Below are 17,682 nucleotides of genomic sequence, written 5' to 3'. Positions count from 1 at the left end.
ATATAATATTTTAGACGGATAAAACAAGTAGTAGTATTTTAGAATGGATGAGTACTTAATATAGCCCTAGGGACACTTATAAGCATCACCGCATCACGGTAGTCTGTAGAAGTAGCTTCCTGGAAACTGGCAGAAGAAACATCGCATTTAAACATCCTGGAAAGAGATATCAGTGGGAGCATTAGTTGGGAATCGACACGATTTCATCATCATTTCTCGTCAGCTCCATACTGGCCTTATGGGCAAAAGGAACATAATCCAGTATGGCATCGTTATAGTTCACTCCGACGTCTTTTCAAGATTCTGAAGAATCTCTGCTGATGTCGTGGATACGGGAGGGACATTACGGGCGCACAAAAGTTTTCCATGGCGGTGCCGCCTCAACTATAATCTATAGCAATGCAGCAGATTGATACAGACTTGAAGAAAGTAATGATCGCTACTTAATTGTTATCGCACGTTTTCCGCCTGTGCTTCTTTTACATTGGCATTATATAGCCGTTGTTTGTACAGTAATTGTACCAGACACGGATCAGTAGGAGTACTTCGCATCGAGTGGCATCAAAGAACGATAAAGACTCATCAGGTAGGCAGTCTAGTGATTAAAATCTATTTTTAGTGTTTAAAATATGTCCATTTCTAAAGTACTACTCCCTCCGTTTCTTATAATATAAAATGGGGAAAGTATCTTCTAATCGTACGTTGAGTGTGATATTTTCCAGTCAAGTAAACTCTGATGGTATCAAAGTAATTTCATCTCAACCATAGTATCCACCAATATTGCTAGAAATATGGAAGCTGAAAAGATTTCACAACAAATTCTGATGGGACTCTAGCTTACATGAGAGTTTTAAGGACAGGGCCACCTAATTAAAACCATATCTACCAAAAGAGCTCACATATAACACCAAAACAATTAGCAGAACTTAACTTCACTGCTCATGAAACAATAGCCAATAAAAGAGAACCAAAAGGGGTTATTTGATTGAGTACTTCAATTCAACTAAGCTCGTCATAATTTTTTTAGTTGATTTGTCTAAGACTTGGTGAGCGGAATTCTAAGTTTCTAACCACAATTTAGCTAAAATGGGCCAGTTTTGCCACTCTTCTATGCCATCGGTATATAAAGCAAAAGTGGTCGAGAAGAAATCTTATCATTAACACATTTATCTAATCATATTTTATGATCAAGTTACAACTCACTAAATTCTAAAACTTAACATGCGAAGGAACCATATCATCATCCACTAACAAGATATTACATCATCATTCACTAATAATTATTACACTTAAATACAAACAAGCATATATAATATTATATTATCTATAATTTTATAATTTATTAAATTTTAGAGTTTTTAAAATGCAAGCATATTAAATCATCATCCCACATAATTCACATAATATTTCAATATACTTTTCACATTTTTTTATAATATCCTACTAGTTATTGTGATTAGTTCAATACCACACCAATTGTTTTTAGTCCATAAATGATTATCTATGGTCCAAATTATCTCCCTAATTTTCATCTCTCATTAAACCATATGCTCACCTTAATTATTTTTAACCCTAGACGATTAATCGATGGTCCAAACTATTTCCTTCTTTTTATTCTCTCATAAACCACATCACCTTACTTCTACATTTGAATCATCATTCTATATATTACTTAAATTTAAATTATCATAAACCACATCGGCGTACATAAGTTTTTGTTTTCTAGCTATTTTACACATTATTTTTATTTATTGTAACCATACTATAAACTTCAGTAGTAACGCATGGGGTTTCACCTAATTAAAGTGTTATAAGTTTAAACCAGTTGTGTCTGATCACTAAGGTTCTGTTTGACACAGCTCTACAGCTCCACCTCTCATGAAGCTAGAGCCTAGCCAAATAGTTTCAACTCCATCTAAAATAGAAGCGGAGCTGAATAAATCAGTCTTATAAAATGAATTAGAAAGGTGGAGCTAGGTTTAGATTGCTCCACAACTTCACTCAAAAATGCGACTGCTTAACCGTTTAAAGCTAGGTGACACATATAGAAACAAGATCTTATAGAACATAACGTTAACACCGTCGTTCACCCGTTCAGGGAAACTAGACACAGTTCCTACCTGGAGTGTCACTCGAAAATGTCATAGAGGAGATAGCGTCGACAGCCGCGCTCCCTTGGCATGGTCTTGCTGTCGTTAACCTCCACGAGCCGCGTCCGCGCTTCTCCGCAACGACGGCCGTCATCACTCGGCCAATCCGTCGTACACTCCCCTCCCCCCCGTTGGCTAAGCATGAGGAGATCGAGAAAGGGGCAGCTACGAACACCACCGCACCTGGTCACCGCGCTGCAGCCATTTCCTTCTCGTCCCCACACAGCACACAGCAGCGTTTGCTGCTATCCCATCGCAGGTGGATGAGGAGGAGTTGCTGTCGTTGTCCCCGCATCCGGCCGGCAAAAATCTCAGCCGTTCCCACCACCATCCGCCACCGTCCTATCGGGCATGAGAACTTGCAAACTTTCGCATGCAGTGCAGGACCTCGATCGGGTTTGCGTGCATGTTCATGCAAATGATCATCCAATTCTCTCATTGAACACGTATATAAAACATAAGAATCGAATAGAGAGGCTTTGCTTGGGAGTCAAATACGTAGGTCGAATCTACAAAAGCTCAAAAATAATTTTACGTAAAAGGAATATGGATGGAGGGAGTATATCAAGTTGTCACGGCTAGCTGTGATGCATTGTCTTCACGAAATCCCAAACGAGTAGATGCACATCACTTGTTCCGGGATAAGGTTATATATCTCGGAGTCAAATTGGCTTGCCAGCCATGCATGAAAAAGACATCACGATCAACCTTGATCCATACCTATCTATTTACTACATCTGTCACATAATTATATAAAAAAATTATATTATATAACGGAGGTAGTATTTGTAAATATGTACTAGAATGTACACGACACACTACAAGAAAATCCCTGTGTTAATATGTAAGTGAATAAAATTGTCTATTTATCTAGATGGAGCCGACATAAGCACAGCCAATAGATTTGAGTCATAAGCAAGCAATTAAATCAACTTTCTTGCAGTCAAACCTTCTCATGTTGAAAGCAGCTTTGGTGACCTTGAACGTCGGTGAAAATGCAAGTTTTTCATCTGATTTGCCTTCCACGCGCGGCCGATGCTGGACCAGCTTACTGACAGAGACATGGATACCACTCAACGTGTCCGTTGTGTGACTCGGGAGTCGGAGATGACAAACCACATCTTGCTTTCCTGTGCATATTTGTGGCATCTCTAGCGGCGGAAATTGCTGCTTGCCACCAGTCTTCAGGTTGCAGTCCCAACTAGCCAGTAAGTCTTGTAGAGTAGTGGCCAAATATAAGTACATCTATAATGTGAGCCACTACTAAAATGTCCTTATTAACTGAGGACACTCGTAGAGAAACTCAGTTCGTAATGAAAGATACCATCAAACCTTTGATGGGTTCCTCAAAATCTAAAGCAATCCGGTGAGGGTACTGTAGCCCACAATAGGTGTTTTAGCCTAAAGTAGCCCCAGATGAAAAATCCCCAAATACCCCTCTTTTCTTCCGCCTCTCTTCTCTCTTCCGACTCCCAGCCTGCCGCCGCCACCTCCCTCCTCTCTCCCCGTTGCCGCTCGCCTCTCTCTCTCATCACCAGCGGCCGCGAGGCAATGAGAAGGGCCACCTCCCTCCATCTCTCTCGTCGCTGCTCCCTCCGCTGCCCTTCGGCTACCGCCCGTCTCTGCGCACCGGCGGTGGTGGGCACGGCGCGCAGATCTAGTAGTCGCCGTCGCGGACCCATCGTCGCCGCCGGAGGTCGCGTGCCACGCCTCCACCCCTCTTCCTCTGCCGTCGCTGTCGCGGGGTCGTCACCGGTCGTTGCCTACTCTCAATGACGAGGGTGAGGGGTGGAACGATAAAATGTGGGGCGGGAGCGGTGTTCATGGGACACTCACCTAGCCACGCCCTCTGCAATGCGTCTTCCGGCTCGGTGTCTCAGAAAAAAGCTTGTGAGGAATGTGACCCGAGCGAGGAGGCGCGCGTCTGGCAGAGAAGACGGTCTGGCTGAAAAAGCTAATGGGAGGGGAACGGTCGTTCCCAGGGCTACGCCCCAGGGACACCCATTGCGGATGGTCTAAGAGCATTCTACCCAAGGTGCGGAGACGTGCCTTTGACTTGCTCATTATCCTGGTGGCGTGGCATCTTTATAAGGGCACCCACAATGGTTATCTATAGCCTCTCTACAAGAGATCTATGTCAGCATATTTTTCTACTTAGAAAAGATTAAATGAAGAGAGAGAGCAAAACTATCTACTAACCTGGAGATAGTCTATAGAGAAAAACGAGGCAATGCATTAGAGAGCTATAGATACTCATGTAGACATACTATTGAGATGGTTTATTATTAATCTAGTCTATTGCTGAGATGTATATACTTTATAGAAAGCACATTAATTTAATATTACGGGTGCTGGAACACTAGAGTGTTCGACGAAGTCTTGACCTCCGTGCTGACATTACTGCAGTCTGTCTTGCAAAGAAGGCCGCCTCTAGATAGATTTAGGGTGCAGCTAGGGGACAGCAGCAGCTCGGCTTCCTGTTGGTCACCCTCGTCTCTTCGTGATTCAGCCTCTCTTCCCGACCCTTTGAGCTGGAGCCCGTTTGCTTAGTAGCGTCTTTTAAGCTTTACCGTAATCTTTTAAGCTGGAGTAGAACTTTTGGCCCTGCTTCTAGTAGATGGTCAGTTGTAACTTGTTTGTTTTCGTTTAATATATCGATGCGCGGGTCTGTTATGTGTTCAAAAAAAACAACCTTCTTAAGTTGAATTGAACCAGACTATTCTGGTAAACGCTATAATTAATTAGTAGTGTTAAAGTGCAACTAAATTCACAAAAATGACTATGCGGATAAGATATATGTGGCCTTTGATCCAAGTTCTAAGCACAGCCACTATAATTAATTCGTTTTAGTCCGATCGACGACTGTTCAAAAAATAGATGACGAAGGTGAGTCGACTATAAATTTGAACGCCGCCGCTTTGACGTACAGAAGAAAAAAACGCTCCCGACGGCGTCAAGAGGAGGAACTGGTACACGCTGAGCAGGGATTAATTTCACCTACACACGCCGCTACGTGACGGCAGTCACGGCACTGCCGCCTGACTTTAAGCTGAACCTACGGCTTGTATTCAGTCACAATCTCACCGGGAAATGCAACCGAACCATGAACCGCGCACTGTTTTCTGCGCGAGAAACGCTTGAATGCTGCGCCCACAGAGAAAAGACGGGGCCAAACAAAACAAACAAATAAGAGCAAAGATAATAATATAGCACACTTCCTACTATTAGCCCATCCTAAAATTAACACATATAATAGATTAGCTATAATTTTCTTCTTCTATCTCTATCTCTCACTTATACATTTAATGTATTTGTCTTGGAGCTTGTGTTAAGCTAGCTCTTGCATGAGAGCCAATACTCTTTTCTCTTTTGTTTACCTCTCTCCTCTATATAATCTTATAGTAGGCTTATAACTCACTATTATACTTGCTCTAGTGCGCCGCCCAGTACGCCCAATATCCAGCGAAGATAAAATTAAGGCAGTCGTTCAATACGTACTGTATAGTACTCGTATTTGACTTGTTTCAGTAATCAGTATCAGTGCTACTCTACTTATATGTTTGACTTGTTCATTGCTCAGCCATTAATATCAGTAGACAACGTACAATGCCCCAAGCGAGCTCAGGCCCTGTTTAGTTGGAAAAAAAATTAGTCTTACGTGTCACATCGAATATACGGATACACACTTAAAGTATTAAATATTATCTAATAACAAAACAAATTATAGATTTCGTTTGAAAACTGCGAGACGAATTTATTAAACCTAATTAATTTGTCACCAGCAAATGTTTACTATAGCATTACATTGTCAAATCATGGCGCAATTAGGCTTAAAAGATTCGTCTCGCATACAATTTGTGTAATTGTTTTTTTTTTCTATATTTAACACTACATGTATGTATCCAAACATTTGATGTGACAGTGTGAAAAGTTTTTACGTGGGAGCTAAACAGGGCCTCAACTGGATGCATTGATGCCGCCTCGAGAGACTAGCTGGCTCCTCTAGAACAAAAGAAGAGAGAGAGAAGTGAAATGCTTTCTTATGAGTCTATTACAGGCCTGTTTAGTTTCCACCCCAAAATTTTACACTATGTCACATCGAACGTTTGAACTCCTACATAAAGTATTAAATATAGGCTAAAAAAATACTCCAACTAACAGATTGTGACTAATTTGCGAGACGAATCTTTTAAGCCTAATTGCTCTATGATTTGACAATGTGGTGCTCCAGTAAACATTTGCTAATGACATATTAACTAGGCTTAATAAATTCGTCTCGCGGTTTACCGACGGATTCTGTAATTAGTTTTTTAATTAGTACCCGAACACTCCATGTGACATCCTATATAGTATATAATACCTGATGTGACACGCCAAAACTTTACACCATTTGATCTAAACAGCCCCTATATAATAATCTAGGAATAGATTGGTTATTCAAATTCGTAATCGTTAATAAGATGTGTCTAATCCGATTTTACGTTGCTGATAGAATTAACAATATTTCTCCATTCAAACTGGATCTAAATTTTAAATTTCAATCGTGGTTAATAGAACAACAAGGAGACAATAAGAGGCTGACGGTGCCTACCAAAGCTCAGGTTATACTTTTATATTTTATCTTTTGCAGGCTCGATGTGGAGGGAGACTGATGTGAGTGGGTGACAGAGATCGAACCACACGGATTCCGAACCACACACTGCGTCGCTCCCACTCTCGCACGCGGCAAAAAGAAAATAAAAAACAAACACCGCAACACGAGTACACGACTCGTGCTAGCATTGGCTGTCGCCGTAGCATTGGAGTAAGTACATCACCGCGATGACGTTACGCCCAGCCCCATCGCTGACGACCCATCCGGCCCCTCTCCCCCCGCCACCTGACTCGACTTCCTCTCCCCGCCTGACTACGCTTCTCCGCTGGCGCCGCGTCGCGCCTATTTATAGTAGTAATCCCCCCCGTGGTGTGGTGCGTGCCAAGTTGTGTGTGTGTACCGCGGCATGGCGGACCAGCTCATCTCCACGGCAGACCACGACACGCTGCCGGGCAACTACGTGCGCCCCGAGGCGCAGCGCCCGCGCCTCGCCGACGTGCTCTCCGACGCCTCCATCCCCGTCGTCGACCTCGCCAACCCCGACCGCGCCAAGCTCGTCTCCCAGGTCGGCGCCGCCTGCCGCTCCCACGGCTTCTTCCAGGTATAATAAATCACTAGCACTACTACCTACGTTACTACATCGTCCATCTCGTATAAGCAGGTCTCACACATGTTGGATGTTGCTGTTGCATGCAATCGATCGATGGAGTTGATCAGGTGCTCAACCATGGGGTGCCAGTGGAGCTGACACTGTCGGTGCTGGCGGTGGCGCACGACTTCTTCCGGCTGCCGGCGGAGGAGAAGGCCAAGCTCTACTCCGACGACCCGGCCAAGAAGATCCGCCTCTCCACCAGCTTCAACGTCCGCAAGGAGACCGTGCACAACTGGCGCGACTACCTCCGCCTCCACTGCTACCCGCTTCACCGCTACCTCCCTGATTGGCCATCCAACCCCCCTTCCTTCAGGTTACTCCACTTTTCCTGCCTTCTCTACTACTCCTATTCCAAGTACTCCAAAGACCATTTCTTGCTCATCTCAAAAGACTCTGCAAGTCAGTCATCACTGCTCCATCTTCGCTTTGGTATTGAAAGAAACAACAGGACAGACGAATTAACAGTCAGCTATAGCTAGCTTGGACGGCTGGTGAAATTACACCATGCAGGCCGTGTCTAGTTTTTTACACAAAATTTTTTTTAAGTATACAAAACAAATTACAAATTCCGCTGTGAGATAAATTTATTAAGCCTAATTAATCCGTCATTAATAAATATTTAATGTAGCATCACATCGTTAAATCATAACGCAATTAGGCTCAAAAGATTCATCTCGCAATTTACATGCAAACTGTGCAATTGTTTTTTTCGTCCACATTTAATGCTCTATACATGTGTCCAAACATTTGATGTGATATTTTTGGCAAAAAAAAAAATTAGGGATCTAAACACGCCCACAATTACAAGTGGTTACCTTTCCCATTCACAACTCACAACTCATGCACACAGATGTTAATTCCAAGTCCCCACATGTTTCAGCGTTGCTTTTTTTTTTCCTTAGGGAAACGGAGTTTCTTAAAATAAAATGTTTAATCCTTGGAAACCAAAGTAAAACGTTGCCATTTTCAAGTTTGGTCCATACCCCACGGACAGAAAAGAACTATAGTACTTGACCAATCTTTTTCGCTCCTTGCGTGATACTGAACGATGTGTTTCGAGGTGGTTTGAAAATGCCAGGCTAACCACTCTGAACAGTTCTTGGGGAAAAAAAACCACTCTGAACCTGAACGACTCTAGCTGTGGGCTGTGGCTACCATGTGCCAGAGAGACAGGGCTCCATTCTAAACAAATTCCGGGACAAACAGACCTTTTGCTTTCATGAAAGATAACAGAGAGTTATCACAGATTCATTGTACCCTCCTCTTCTATGTTTATGTTTAGTTTTTTTGGATGGAGGAAGTACTCCTGTCCAATACTCCAACAAACCACGGCTCCACGTTTATCATGTTTCATTACTCATTAGCTTGCAGTAGAATGAACAAAATATTGTCTCCGTTTTCTTTTACTTATTGTTAGACATCGATAATCTTTAATGTACATATTTTATCACTACCTTTTCTAATTTTATTTTCATAAAAACTATTAAAAATAAGTACCATGACGGTGATCCTTACTAATTAGTATTCTAATATTGGCATTATCACCATAGGCTGTGTTTGTTTGGGGGTTGGGAACCTTTCTCCTGGCACGTAAAATGGAGGAACGGATTAGCTCGTAATTAATTAAGCATTAGCTAAAAACTTGATAAGTGGATTAATATGATTTTTAAAAGAACTTTTCTATATAAGATTTTTTTAAAAAAAACGTATGGTTTAGCAGTTTAGAAAGCTTGTACATGAAAAATGAGGGAATGGAAGTTGAAAAGGTGTATTATAGAACACAACCTTAGAATTGATTTTAACCATTGATTTATGAGTTCTATTATGAGTAGAAACAATTATTATACTACTAGTAGTTGATTGGTAGTAGAAATAGATATGATCTACTGGATTAGAAAAAGATATACGATTTAGATTGGTTCTACTATCGGTAAAAAGGATTAAAAATATAATTATATTAAAGATATTTCCATGCCAAATCTACCAATACCATTTTCTCATGTTAAATTTTAGTATTTTTGCATGAATTAATCATTTAAGATTCAAGGTTTGACTGCACGCATTCTATAATGCTATTTATTTGAGTTAGTGCAATAATTGAAGTAGCGGGCTTCAAAAATTGCCACATCAAATTTATGATTAGGTGGAGAGATGATAGAAGAGGAGAATAATAGCGGTGTTATAGATTTGTAGCCAGCTATAGCACGAGTTATAAGATATCGTGTGTAGTAAATATTTATGTGTAACTATTATATGGATAGACTATTAGATTAGCTATAGATGATGTGCCAATTTTTGAAGCTAATAATAGATGGCTATACTATTATACTTGCTATTTGAGATCGGAGGTAGTAAACAACTACTTTCTCAGTTTTAAATTATGAGCATCTCTAGGTTTCTTAGTGGAGATTAAAGTTGAGAAGAAGAGACTCTGGCATTAAAAATATAATTATATGAAAGTGATTTTCATGACAAATAAGATTTATGGGTTGGTTAAGCAGAGATGAGAAGAGAGGAGATAGAGAAGAAAAGTGTGTTACATATTTGTAGCTAACAGTAGCACGGGCTATAAGACGGTGTGTGTAGTATATATTTGTGTGTAAGTATTGTATGGATAGAGTATTAGATTAGCTGTAGATGATGTGCCACTTTTTGAAACTAATAATTGGCTATATTATTACACTTGTTGTTTGATATTGGAGACAGTAGACAATTGTTCTCTCCATTTTAAAATATAAGGATTTCTAGATTGTATAGCAAAGATTAAAGTTGAGGAGGAAACACTTTGGTGCCCCTTGTGTAACAAGAAACAACTTGAGGCAGGAGGTAGTTAGAGCCTCTTAGAGGTAAGATGAGATTTAAAATAAATTATTGATGGGATAAGTAGTATTACAAATCATTTTTATATATTGTAACAACATGAACTAGTGAGGTTGACCTGTCATGCTTTTATGTCTCTGCACTCATATACTGTAAGAGGCAATTTTAGCACAAACATCGATCGAGGAAACAGAAAGAAGGTTGGAGCTACTAGTAAGACAATGCAATGAGAACCACATTTTTCCCCTACTGAAAAAGTCGCATCGCATCAGTCATGTACACAATCACATGAAGATCCCAACATCAGAAACGATGAAGTGGTCACGTGCATCCATGCCTAGTGCTGGGATCATTTCACCTGCTAAGAATCCACTAGTGTCGGTTTCGTAGGACCTCCCTTCTTATCAGTGCTTGGATGGGGATTTCAATGGGAGCTCATTGGAGCTCGTTGGTGTGATGGTGGATGACTTTATTTCAAATCCTGATATACATAAATATGGTTGTGCACTTGTGCGCATTCTTCGCTCAGGCCGAAAGTTATCCTTTGTTTATCCAAAAACAAGGTCGAACTTAGGACCACTAGGACAAAAGATCAAGGGAATTAATCACGCATTATCTCCTAAGTTAATCCTTATATTATTAACCATAAGATGAATTTACTTTGACGATGGTGCAGGGAGATCATAAGCACATACTGCAAAGAAGTTCGGGAGCTCGGATTCAGACTGTACGGAGCGATATCCGAGAGCCTGGGCTTGGAACAGGACTACGTCAAGAAGGTTCTTGGTGAGCAGGAGCAGCATATGGCGGTGAACTTCTACCCCAAGTGCCCGGAGCCAGAGCTGACGTTCGGACTGCCGGCGCACACCGACCCGAACGCCCTCACCATCCTCCTCATGGACCAGCAGGTGGCCGGCCTGCAAGTTCTCAAGGAAGGCAGGTGGATCGCCGTGAATCCACAGCCCAACGCGCTGGTGATCAACATTGGTGATCAGCTACAGGTGATGCATATATCAGTTTCTTTTATCAGAGTATATAATGGACTAGGTTAGGTGTTCAGATAACATTGCTGAAAATCTTAGTGCTTGTTTAGTTCTCAACTTTTTCTTCAAACTTTAAACTTTTCTATCACATCAAAACTTTCATGCACACATAAACTTTTAACTTTTGTTTTCAAACTTCCAATTTTAGTCAAATTTCTAATTTTAGCGTGAAACTAAACACAGCCTTAACCATGGCAATTGAAGCTGTTGTGTGTTCAGGTATAGCTTGTTGGTAAACGATCAGGCTAGGTGGCAGACAATGCTAGTGCGGCAGAATATAGTTGGGTCACCTAGGACAAACACTTCTTGTTGCAGAAAAAAAAAGACGAGCTGTTGACCAACATTATAATAACTGTGATAATAGAAAAAGACCAATAAGGACCCCTTTTTGATTTGCAGGACAGGAAAAACACAAGAATAAAAAAAACCGTAAGAATTAGGGTAGTAACGCTTCTCAAATCTTACATGAATATAAAAAACACAGGAAAAACAATATGAGTCTTTTGATAGTGTTATGGGAAAAACAAAAGAAATTACTTCATTGCTATTTTTTCTAAGAAATATGAAACATAGTAATACAATCTTATAGAAAGTTTCCTTTCTTTTCTATAATCAAAGGGACATGTAGGAAAAAATTCATAGGAATTTAAATTATATGAAAATACTTGGCCAGATTCTATCATTTTTATGAATCGAAGAGGCCCTAAACAGCCAGATATAATGGATTGAGTATAGTACTAAAAGATATCGATACCGTGATACGTCGCACACAGAGATTTTTCTCTAGGAGTAGATAAATGAAGATTCTTCTATCGGATGCCAATTGCCATGGTTTATACTTTGCAAAGAGTAGTTAAATATTTGCAGGAAATCTGAACTGCAAAGCACTGAACTGTATTTTTTTTATTCAGTAAATATTTTCCAAGTGTTGGTTCTGCTCTGCAGCAGAATTTGTAACCTCTGTAACTTCCATATATTGCAGGCGCTAAGCAACGGAAGATACAAGAGCGTGTGGCACCGTGCTGTCGTCAACTCTGACAAAGCGAGGATGTCCGTCGCGTCGTTCCTGTGCCCCTGCAACGACGTGCTCATCGGCCCAGCTCAGAAGCTCATCACCGATGGCTCCCCGGCCGTCTACCGGAACTACACCTACGACGAGTACTACAAGAAGTTCTGGAGCAGAAACCTCGACCAAGAACACTGCTTGGAGCTCTTCAGAACAACACCTACAGACACATCTTGAATTCTTGATCTAGTCGAGAACTGGTTTGTAGTACTCGGTTGTAGGTGTAGGTGGTGTTTGGGAGAGGGGGTGGTGTTTGGGAGAGAGCCCCGACTTATTGTTTTGTGAGAGGATCTCCCAAACACCCCCGTAGTTTCTCGGTTGAAGTTGTTTGTAGTACTCGGCTGTAGGTGTACTGGAACGAGCCGTTGGAATGAGTAATCAATCAAATCAATCGGTGCAACGCAATTGTACTACTGGAGTTCCGTCGTTTTGCTTATTCGGAAAATAAACCAAACGGTATATTTTCAAATGAAAAGTAATTTATGAATAAATTTTTATATATTCGGGATATAAACCAAATGGCATATTTTCAAACAAAAATAATTTATAAATAAAGTTTTTATATACATGTTCTTAACAATCTAAAAACAAAGACTGGAAAATAAACTTCGATGAAAAAAACCTCAAAATCAACTTTAAATTTAAAGTTAAAAATTCAAATTTTAGTTGATAAAGATAAGCATAAGAAAAAAAATGGAGCTGTCCAGTGTTTACATATACAAGTTCGTATATAACCACTCAATCGACTTATCTCTATTATTATAAAAATTGAAGATGTTTTTATCGATACTTTGGTACGTCATCCGTGTATGAGTCGGTTATTAAGTTCGTTCGGTTTTGAAAATACATAAATGTATTTCAATCGGTTTTAAATTCGTTCGCTTTTGGAAATACAGGAGGAGTTGTATAAGAAATATCTTTTTTTAAAAAAACTTACATATTAACTTGAGATGATCGGAATCACAATTGCATATCATGATTTTCTAGAAAATAATATATCCAAGCGAATTCTCAAAGTGAATTTCCTTAACTAAACCATACAACAATAATAAAATTAAAGTAGCCTTCACCTGTTGTAACGTATGGGTATTTTTTCTAGTACCAATATAAAACCGGGAGGATAAGGAAAAGGGGACAAATACACGTAAACAAATTGACATGAGTCGACGCCTCCGACGTGGTGGAGAGTTGAGCGGCCGGCAGTTGAAGGTTTGAACGGAGACGCACGGCAGCCGGGCCGCATGGGCCATATGAATAGGCCGTTTTGAACGTAGGCCCAGGAAGACTTTCACGTGTCCGGCCCGAAAAACAGGCACATCCGGACGAGGAAAGCGTATTTTCGTAATTTACGCTACTGTCAAAGGAAAACGTATTAAGGTTTTCTGTTACCAGCTCAAGGGAGGAAAGGATTAGTAGATAGGGAAGGAAGAGCAGAGAGAGCAAAGCTCCCGCCGTTCATCTCCTCGTCTCGCCCCGCTCCAAGCGCGCCGCCATGGCCACCACCTCCTTGTCCCTGCATGGCATCCCATCCCCCACCGCCACCAAGCTCTCCTCCTCCTTTCTCGGCGCCCCCGCCTCCTTCCTCCGGCCGACGCCGCCGCCGCTCGCTGCCCCCTCGCGGAGGGCGCTCGCCGTCAGGGCCATGGCGCCACCCAAGCCCGGGGGCAAGCCCAAGAAAGGTTCGTGTCTCGCTCTGCAGCATCCATGGATTTGCTTGCGCTCGCGTTGGCTGAATCGCGGCGTGCGTTCTTTGTTTGTTGTGCAGTGGTGGGCCTCATAAAGCTGGCGCTGGAGGCCGGGAAGGCCACGCCGGCGCCGCCGGTCGGCCCCGCGCTTGGTGCCAAGGGTGTGAACATCATGTCCTTCTGCAAGGAGTACAATGCCAAGACGGCCGAGAAGGCCGGCTACATCATCCCTGTCGAGATCACCGTGTTCGATGTGAGCTTAAAATCGTCAATTCCACTGAATGTGTGTGAACATGCATCTCTAATGTGGGTACTCCTAATTATATGTGTGTTTGCCTGGTTTTTTGCAGGATAAAAGTTTCACCTTTATCTTGAAGACCCCTCCTGCCTCAGTCCTTCTCCTCAAGGCAGCAGGTGTGCACCCTTTTAGCTAGCATGAATCTATAATTTTGTTTCTTGTCCATGTATTGAATTTGCGATATGCTTATACGGTTGGACAAAATAAAATGAAAACACTTCTGCTAGGTCAATGTTTTTGCTTTTGTATTCCATGTGGCCCAATGCTATAAGAATATTATGTTCTTCTGGAGTATTATGCAGAAGAATGGATTGAAAGTTCCATGTCACAAGTTAGATATGGTTATCCGAAAAGTTTGACTAATCTATAGGGTGAACTGCACAGGTTGCCAGTTTGCCATGACATATACATTAGACTTAGATGTTTGCTATAACATTAGTACCAATGTTGCACTTATGTGAAAAGAAGTGCATATGAGACGTAAAAAAGTTTTCTCTGAAAAGCTAATCACTAGTACATTATTTATTCACTTTACTTCCTTGTTCAGCCAATTGAAAGATAATGCAACATGTGGGCTTCGCCCATTTTGATTCTGATGTTCATTTTCCATATTTTAGTTCTTCATTTCCATAGGACAGCGAGAACAAGGTAAAAAAAAATAGCAAATGACTACTGCTTTTCACTCTTGCATATTTCTAGTTTGTGTTTGGTATATGATCAGTAGCGCTAGATGGTATCTATTGGATTGTTGATCAATTAAAATAAGTTAACCAATAAGTTTTTAGATGTTATTAAGCACACATATTTATGCAACTTGCTCTGCTTACGATTATATGTATTTTTACTCTGGTTTGTCATTTCCCTTGTTTCATGAATATGGTGAGGAAGTTTGTAATATGAATACATCAGAGAGATGAATAAGTTGTATGGACTCGTTAGTCACAAAATATCTGTGCTGTTTGCGAGTTCAAGCATGTCTGCAGACTAAAAGCAAGGATGAACGCATTGCACACGACTGCGTACAATCGCTTACAAACAACCGACCTTGTTACATCTATGATTATCCTTTCTATTGTTCATGTAGCTCTTTTGTGAGCTTTGGATACTTAAGCAAATGATTTCTCACCTCCAATCCTTATTCTTAGGTATCGAGAAAGGTTCAAAAGAACCGCAGCGAGAGAAGGTTGGAAAAGTAACAGCAGATCAAGTACGTACAATAGCTCAAGAGAAGTTGCCAGATTTGAACTGCAAGAGCATTGACTCGGCCATGAGAATTATAGCGGGCACTGCTGCTAATATGGGAATCGAGGTTGACCCTCCAATACTTGAGAAGAAGGAAAAGGTGCTCTTGTAGTCTGTTTCTCTAGCACCCATGAATCACCTTACTGATGGCCACCTGTAGATTTTACTTCCTTTTTGTTCGTCAATATGTTGTTCCTAGTGCTTGAATCTTTTTCCCTCCGTGGTCAGTTTGAGAGCAAACAGACCATCTACTTTTCACAAGCTGTAATCATTTACATCCAAACTGTAGATGGTTTTCATGCTGCACCTATTTGGTGGAGTTTCCACATTTTTTCTTGTGAAGTCCCTATGATACACCACATGTGCACATAGCTCAGCTTGTCAAACCTGAGTAAGATCTTACTGTTCCTGTTGCCCAATTGCATGCCTGTTGTTTGTTTCAGATGCAAACCATTTCTGAACATTCTGCGTTAACTATTCACTGCTAGACTTTTTAAGTTTTGATATACATATCATTGGAAAACATTTCTAAATTGTAACTGTGAACTTCATGTGTATCTTGTACGCAGTGTAGTGGATGCGCTAAATGCCTGAATAGCTGAATTGTGATAATTATTCATTGGTACAAATGAATTAATTAACTATTATAAAGTTGAAAAATGAATTTAAATCATTTGGAATTCATATATTGTAATTTTTTTTTTAAAAAAAAGAAGATCAAGAAGTATACGCGTTCACCATCATTCCATTTAAGCATAAAAGAACAGGGAGGTTCTGAAACTGAAAAGGCTCAGTTCACCACTACATGAAGAGGCAGATATGCAGAGACGGAGTGACAAGATGGGCTCCTGGCCCAGCCCAGTTGCTTGTTCTAAAATCTTGATACCACTGTAGTAACTGGATTAGAGTTGTGCTGCTGCTTCGTAGGAGGTAGGAGCGGTGCATGTCCATGCAAGATTGCAAGCAAAAAAACAACAGGATGCAACAACGTGTGGACAATTCCGTACCACGGCAATAGCAATGAGAGCAGACAGCGTACTGCGCACAAATTACTCACATGATGTTGCATGCGTCTTGCGTCGTCGTCGCAGTCGCAGACGCTCCCTGATTGCCGCTGATTCGAGCGGCCAACGCAGGCAAAACTGCACAAATTACTCACATGATGCTTGGTCGCAGCATTGGTGTGTTGGTGGCTGCATGGTAAGAGCAGGCTATAAGCAAGCTACAAATATATTTTAAAAAGATAAATAGGAAGAGAGGAGAGCAGCGGGCTACAAAGTTATAGCCAGCTAAAGCACGGACTCCAAGACGCATAGTGTGTATGACAGGTGGGACCAGGTGACGCAGAGTGTGTATGACAGGTGGGACCATGTATTGATATTGTAGTATGTAGCTATTGGATGAATGAGCTATTAGATTAGCTATAGATGAATTGAAGCCAGTAGTTGGCTATACTATTAGACTTGCTCTAATCGCGCCAGCCAGCCAGCTAAGGGCAGGTACAATAGCATGCTTTAAGCCAGCTATAAACATATTTTAAGGAGATAAATAAGGAGAGAGAAGAGCAACGGGCTATAAATTTGTAGCTAGCTATAGCACGGACTCCAAGACGCAGTGTGCGTATGACAGGTGGGACCATGTATTAATAGTGTAGTATGTAACTATTGTATGAATGAGTTATTAGATTGGCTATAAGCGAGAGACTGACGCGCGCGGGCGATGTATCGATCACCTTTTCGCTTTTCAGCAGCCGGCATAAAATCGGCGATACTGGTCCAGTATAATGCCGCAGCAGCAGCTTGCAGCGGGGCGTCGATGCATGCATGGTCGAGCGACTGGAGCGTGCCCAGCGGTGGCAGCGAGATGCGCTGCGATCGACATGGTCTGCGACTGCATGCGAGAGAGAAGGAGAGCAAGGACGAAGGCGGAGGGGAGGCGGGCATATTGGTGAAGAAGTTGGTGGCCGGCCGGCGTCGGCGAGCGAGTGACGGATCGACTATTGCACCGGCCCTGGTTGGCACTAATAGCCGACGCGATGCCATGGGATACTACTGCTATTGCGTACGCCCTGTCTCTCTCTGATGCTCTCCTGTACTTTGCTCCCTCATCTTGCGCACACGGCCCGCCTGAAC

The 17,682-nt window shown here is 41.6% G+C and overlaps 2 protein-coding genes across 2 annotated transcripts; both read left to right on the top strand.

The window, feature by feature from the left end:
• Window positions 1–7,107: 7,107 nt before the first annotated feature.
• Window positions 7,108–12,738, top strand: LOC127767434 (flavanone 3-dioxygenase 2-like). The gene is made up of 4 exons (XM_052292773.1): window positions 7,108–7,345; window positions 7,462–7,709; window positions 10,893–11,217; window positions 12,242–12,738. Exons 1-4 carry the CDS (start codon window positions 7,151–7,153, stop codon window positions 12,500–12,502), a joined length of 1,029 nt encoding a protein of 342 aa, XP_052148733.1. The 5' UTR covers window positions 7,108–7,150; the 3' UTR covers window positions 12,503–12,738.
• Window positions 12,739–13,739: 1,001 nt separating this feature from the next.
• LOC127765681 (uncharacterized) lies at window positions 13,740–15,969 on the top strand. The gene is made up of 4 exons (XM_052290624.1): window positions 13,740–14,004; window positions 14,091–14,263; window positions 14,361–14,424; window positions 15,454–15,969. The coding sequence occupies exons 1-4, from the start codon at window positions 13,818–13,820 to the stop codon at window positions 15,660–15,662; spliced, it is 633 nt and encodes a 210-aa protein (XP_052146584.1). The 5' UTR covers window positions 13,740–13,817; the 3' UTR covers window positions 15,663–15,969.
• Window positions 15,970–17,682: the final 1,713 nt, after the last annotated feature.

Source organism: Oryza glaberrima, chromosome 3, assembly GCF_000147395.1.
Source record: "Oryza glaberrima chromosome 3, OglaRS2, whole genome shotgun sequence".
NCBI lineage: Eukaryota > Viridiplantae > Streptophyta > Magnoliopsida > Poales > Poaceae > Oryza > Oryza glaberrima.
Note: the sequence above shows the minus strand (reverse complement) of the source record. Positions and strands in the feature narration are given on the sequence as shown.

Bases quoted from the DNA above. Each gene is read 5' to 3' on its own strand.
- LOC127767434 (XM_052292773.1), top strand. From the start codon at position 7,151: ATGGCGGACCAGCTCATCTCCACGGCAGACCACGACACGCTGCCGGGC. The intron at 7,710-10,892 runs GTTACTCCACTT...ACGATGGTGCAG, and splicing joins TCCAACCCCCCTTCCTTCAG to GGAGATCATAAGCACATACT. The intron at 11,218-12,241 runs GTGATGCATATA...CATATATTGCAG, and splicing joins ACATTGGTGATCAGCTACAG to GCGCTAAGCAACGGAAGATA.
- LOC127765681 (XM_052290624.1), top strand. From the start codon at position 13,818: ATGGCCACCACCTCCTTGTCCCTGCATGGCATCCCATCCCCCACCGCC. The intron at 14,005-14,090 runs GTTCGTGTCTCG...TTTGTTGTGCAG, and splicing joins CGGGGGCAAGCCCAAGAAAG to TGGTGGGCCTCATAAAGCTG. The intron at 14,264-14,360 runs GTGAGCTTAAAA...GGTTTTTTGCAG, and splicing joins TCGAGATCACCGTGTTCGAT to GATAAAAGTTTCACCTTTAT.